The sequence below is a fragment of the Haliotis rufescens genome, unplaced genomic scaffold (genome assembly GCF_023055435.1).
Source record: "Haliotis rufescens isolate VD_foot unplaced genomic scaffold, xgHalRufe1.0.p SCAF_116, whole genome shotgun sequence".
NCBI classification, from domain to species: domain Eukaryota; kingdom Metazoa; phylum Mollusca; class Gastropoda; order Lepetellida; family Haliotidae; genus Haliotis; species Haliotis rufescens.
The window spans coordinates 41,611-46,448 of record NW_025963798.1 but is presented as its reverse complement, the minus strand read 5'-3'; the positions used below and the strand labels follow the sequence as shown (position 1 = coordinate 46,448).

General features: G+C 40.9%; 1 protein-coding gene across 1 annotated transcript; it reads right to left on the bottom strand.

The window, feature by feature from the left end:
• Nucleotides 1-2,970: 2,970 nt before the first annotated feature.
• On the bottom strand, nt 2,971-4,332 carry LOC124127188 (tryptophanase-like). The gene has a single exon (XM_048393172.1). The coding sequence runs from the start codon at nt 4,330-4,332 to the stop codon at nt 2,971-2,973; it is 1,362 nt and encodes a 453-aa protein (XP_048249129.1).
• Between the last annotated feature and the right edge of the window lie 506 nt (nt 4,333-4,838).

Sequence of the window (4,838 nt, the reverse complement as noted above, 5' to 3'; positions counted from 1 at the left end):
GGCTGTGAGTGTCCCCGTGTAAAATTGTGTCACAGATGGTTGTGAGTGTTATCTTGAACATTGTGTCACAGATGGTTGTGAGCGTCCCCGTGTAACATTGTGTCCCAGATGATTGTGAGTGTCCATGTGTAACAATGTATCACAGATGGTTGTGAGTGTCCATGAGTAACAATGTATAACAGATGGTTGTGAATGTCCCCATTTAACATTGTGTCACAGATGGTTGTAAATGTCCCCATGTAACATTGTGTCACAGATGGTTGTAAGTGTCCCTGTGTAACCTTCTGTCAGAAATGGCTGTAAGTGTCCCCATGTAACATTGTGTCACAGATGGTTGTGAGTGTCCCCGTGTAACATTGTCTTATACATGGATTTGAGTGTACATATGTAACATTGTCTCACGCATCGTAGTGAGTGTACACATATGCTATTGTGTCCCAGATGGTTGTAATTGACCCTGTGTAACGTTGTGTCACAGATGGTTGTGAGCGCCCCCGTGTAACGTGGTGTCACAGATGGTTGTGAGGTCCCCGTGTAACCTTCTGTCAGAAATGGTTGTAAGTGTCCCCGTGCAACATTGTGTCACAGATGGTTGTGAATGTTCTCGTGTAGCTTTGTGTCACAGATGATTGTGAGCGTTCTTGTGTATTATTGTATCACAGATGGTTGTGAGCGTCCCTGTGTAACATTGTGTCACAGATGGTTGTGAGCGTCCCCGTGTAACATTGTGTCACAGATGGTTGTGAGCGTCCCTGTGTAACATTGTATCACAGATGGTTGTGAGCGTCCCCGTGTAACATTGTATCACAGATGGTTGTGAGCGTCCCCGTGTAACATTGTCCCACAGATGGTTGTGAGTGTCCCTGTGTAACATTGTGTAACAGATTGTTGTGAGCGTCCCCGTGTAACATTGTGTCACAGATGGTTGTGAGCTCCTCCTTGTAACATTGTGTCACAGATGGTTGTGAGTAGGTTTACAAATGTAGGTTTACATTCAGAAAAGTTATACCTATCAGTTAGAGATCCATTAGTGAGACACCTACTAGTTAGACACCCATTAGTCAGGCACTCGCTAGTTAGTCACCCACTAGTCAGACACCTATCAGTCAGACACCCACTAGGTAGTGGCGAGTCTGGCGATGGTGTACTTGAAGCAGCCCTTGATTCTGGCAACGTGCTCCTGCGTCGCTCCCATTTGCAACATGCCAAATGCTGTTTGGCAAATTTGTTGACAACTGACTTTCATTATTTATTTCGTGTCGTTTCTTTTGCCCTTTAGTTTTCGTAGGTCTTCTGTGGCTGTCAAAGATGTAATTTTCCAATTTTTAAAATTTTAAAAAATACCAATATAATAAATATATATATCTCTTTTATTTATCATATTGAAATATAATCATGGTAGTATTTGACAACAGACAGCAACCATTCATCCACAACATCTTTTGATACACCGTGCACCAATTAACCCTTAAATAACAAAATAGATTTCAGTGATTTTCTTTTGTTCTTGACTCTAAAACCTGAAGACATGTCCATTCCAATTTTGTACTGATTTCAAAAGCTCCATACAAATCCGTACAAAGAGAGAGATATTGCTTGGTTCAGTAAATGTACCACCAAATCCCTGTCTCAAAGACTAACCATAATCCTTAATACAATCAAGGAAGGACTTTCTTTATATTCAGATAAAGTATTTGAGACAAATGGAATTAATACCATGTGGATGTTTGACTTTTTTGCAATCTCAGAAATGAACATTTGATTTTTTCAATTTTGTACACAACTATCCCACATGACAAACTTAAGGAAAAACTTCATTCCTTGATCCATGGGGCTTTTGTTACAAAACGTGGTGAACACAGATACAGTTACTATCTCTTTTCAGAGGTTCAAGACAATTTGTGAAAAATGAAAGCAACTGCCATCTGAAATTTCCTGAGAAAACAAGATGTGAAATTCTGTACTTCCTCATCGATAACATCTACGTAGAATTTGGGGGTAAGACATTTAGGCACGAAGTAGGCAACCCTATGGGCACCAATTGTGTTCACCTTCTTGCGGATCTATTTCTTTGTGCATATGAATCGGAATTTCTGTTCGGATTGGCAAAGTCAAAACAAGGTAATTTGGCTAAGAAGTTTAACTTAAGCTTCAGGAAAAGCGATGATCTGATATTATTCAATAACAATCAAATAGCAAATTCCCTTCCACTGGTTTACCCACCTGAACTAGAAATAAAGGAGACCGGTGAGACCGCTGTTTCATATCTAGATCTATGCATAAAGATTCAGAGTGACAAAACGCTCTTCACAAGAATGTATGACAAGAAGGATGACTTCAACTTTCCAATACTCAACTTTCCAAAAGTCAACTTTCCCTTCATGTCGAGCAATATTCCAGCAGCTCCAGCCTTTGGTGTTTACATTTTCCTTGTTTTGATTTGTACTGTAGGTTCCCATATTTTTTTCAGGTGAACAATTGACTTACCTTTTGCATGTGTTTGTGATGAGTGCCACCGTTGGGGCAGGATACGCTCAACTTTTCGCCAACACCTGGTATAATCACTATTTGATAAACACATGCTTATGATATAGTCGGAATCATACAATCGACTCTGATACATGCAGATATTTCTACTGGATATGGAAAGGGTTCTGTCGTTTATTTGAAAATTGTATTATGATATCTAGTTGATGACATAATTTGTCAGTGCCTGTTTCTATTACAATTTCATGAAAACATTTGTCACCTCCCTCATGCTCATGATATCAATCACTGGATTGTCTGGTCAAGACTGGATTATTTACAGGCCGCCGTCACATAACTTGAATATTGCTGGGTGCGACGTTAAACAACAAAACAAAGAAGAAGAAATAGCTTCACAATCTTTTTCCGAATAATAGCTTCAAGCATTCAGGTTGAACGTCTTCCCAGTGACTGAAGGCCCCAGAATACGATCCAAACTAAGTTTTACTCATCGAATATCTTCTCTTTAACAGGTTCCAGGATTGCAGTATAATCAGCAGAAGTTAAATCTATCACACGCATGCCAGAGATAGATTCACGTCTTTCCATGATCCTCTTAAATATGTCCCCAACATGAAGCATGTGGCTCAGATTGTAGACACGCCTTGGTATCTGGATCCGAAGAATGTGTTGGGGTTTCGGATTCTCTCTCTCATTGCTCTCATCAAGTTTCAAAATATCATCGATCTGAATACAACGGATTCCACCTTCAATATACAAAGCGCAATGAAGAGCAAAGGCTGGATACTGGCAAGTGGGAACATGTGGAAGGCATTTTGCTCCATTAATGTATAGTCCACATCCTATGGGGTCGATGACATGAACGCCAGCCTTCTTCAAGATGTCTCCGAACATGTACGTGCTGTCAACTCGATACTGAAGAAACTTATCATCAATGTTCTCCAATAGGCCAACTGTCATGGCCTCCATATCCCTACCCGTTAGTCCTCCATACGTCTTGAACCCTTCGGTATAGAACATCCTGACGGATGCTTTGTCATAAACACCCTGCTGGTTTGTGGCCAGAAACGCTCCTGTGTTACACAGCCCATCTTTCTTGGCTGAGACATAGACATGGTGGAAGTAGGAGAACATCTTCAGGGCAATGTCTTTACAGGACATGAGACTATATTCCTTGTCGCGTGTCTTGATGAAGTAGGCATTCTCTGCGAACCGACATCCATCCATGATCAAGGGAATATCAAAGCTGTGACAAATGTTTGACAGGTCTTGGATATTGGACATTGAGACTGGCTGCCCTGCTTGGCTTGTGCTTGCAACGACCAACACAACGATTGCACCTTCTGGCCCCATCGTCTCTAGTTCCTCCTTGAGCCTCCCACAGTCAATATTCGCATTGAAGGAACTTTCTGGACTTCCAACACATGGAATATCTACAACCTGTAAACCATTAATATCAGCATTTCCACGTGTTGTGGCGTATAGAGTGTTACTGAAAATGGTCATTCCTGGCTTCGACAGAATGGAAAACAAGAGACGTTCTACAGCCCTTCCTTGGTGAGCAGGAAGCATGTATTGAAATCCCGTCAGAGATTTCACGCAATCCTCTAACTTCTTGAAGCTGCATGATGAGAAGTAGCCCTCATCTGCTTGCATCATCGCTGCCCACTGATGTTGACTCATGGCCCCGGTACCTGAATCAGTTCCAAAATCAAAAGTCACGTGACGACTATCCAGTTTGAATGGATTCGAACCGCTGTCTTTCAGTATTTTTATCCGTTCTTCCCTTGTCAGGAATGTGAGGGGTTCCACCATCTTAATGCGGAATGGTTCCATGAATGACATCTGTAATTCAGAAACACATTGCTTTATCCATACAGTGAACACTGTTATATAACGCATTGAAACAAATATATAACACATCATGATAAACATTTAAGTGTCATGATCACGTGTGTGTGTGAATACTTTTATGTCCTGAAAAACATGGAAAATGACACAAAATGTGTTGGGCTGCCATTGTTTATTTGCATTTAAGTACAGTCTAAAGTCTTAATCTAAATAACAAGCTAAATCCTTCCCTGTATATTTACACTTTCCCGATCCCTCTGTCACTTTACGTGACTTCAATAGAAGTCAGAATATCCTTACATCTGACTGCCCCAAGATTCTGTTCGTCACAATATCCCTACATCTGACTGCCCCGACATTCTGTTCGTCACAATACCCCTACATCTGACTGCCCCGAGCTTCTGTCAGTCACAATATCCCTATATCTGACTGCACTTCATATCAGTCTTCAATTGTTACTTTTTAGTTTAACAATGTGAATTAAGATGTTCACTGTTTAC

What these genes read in the sequence shown, in the direction of transcription:
- LOC124127188 (XM_048393172.1), bottom strand. Translation starts at nt 4,332, where the DNA reads ATGTCATTCATGGAACCATTCCGCATTAAGATGGTGGAACCCCTCACA.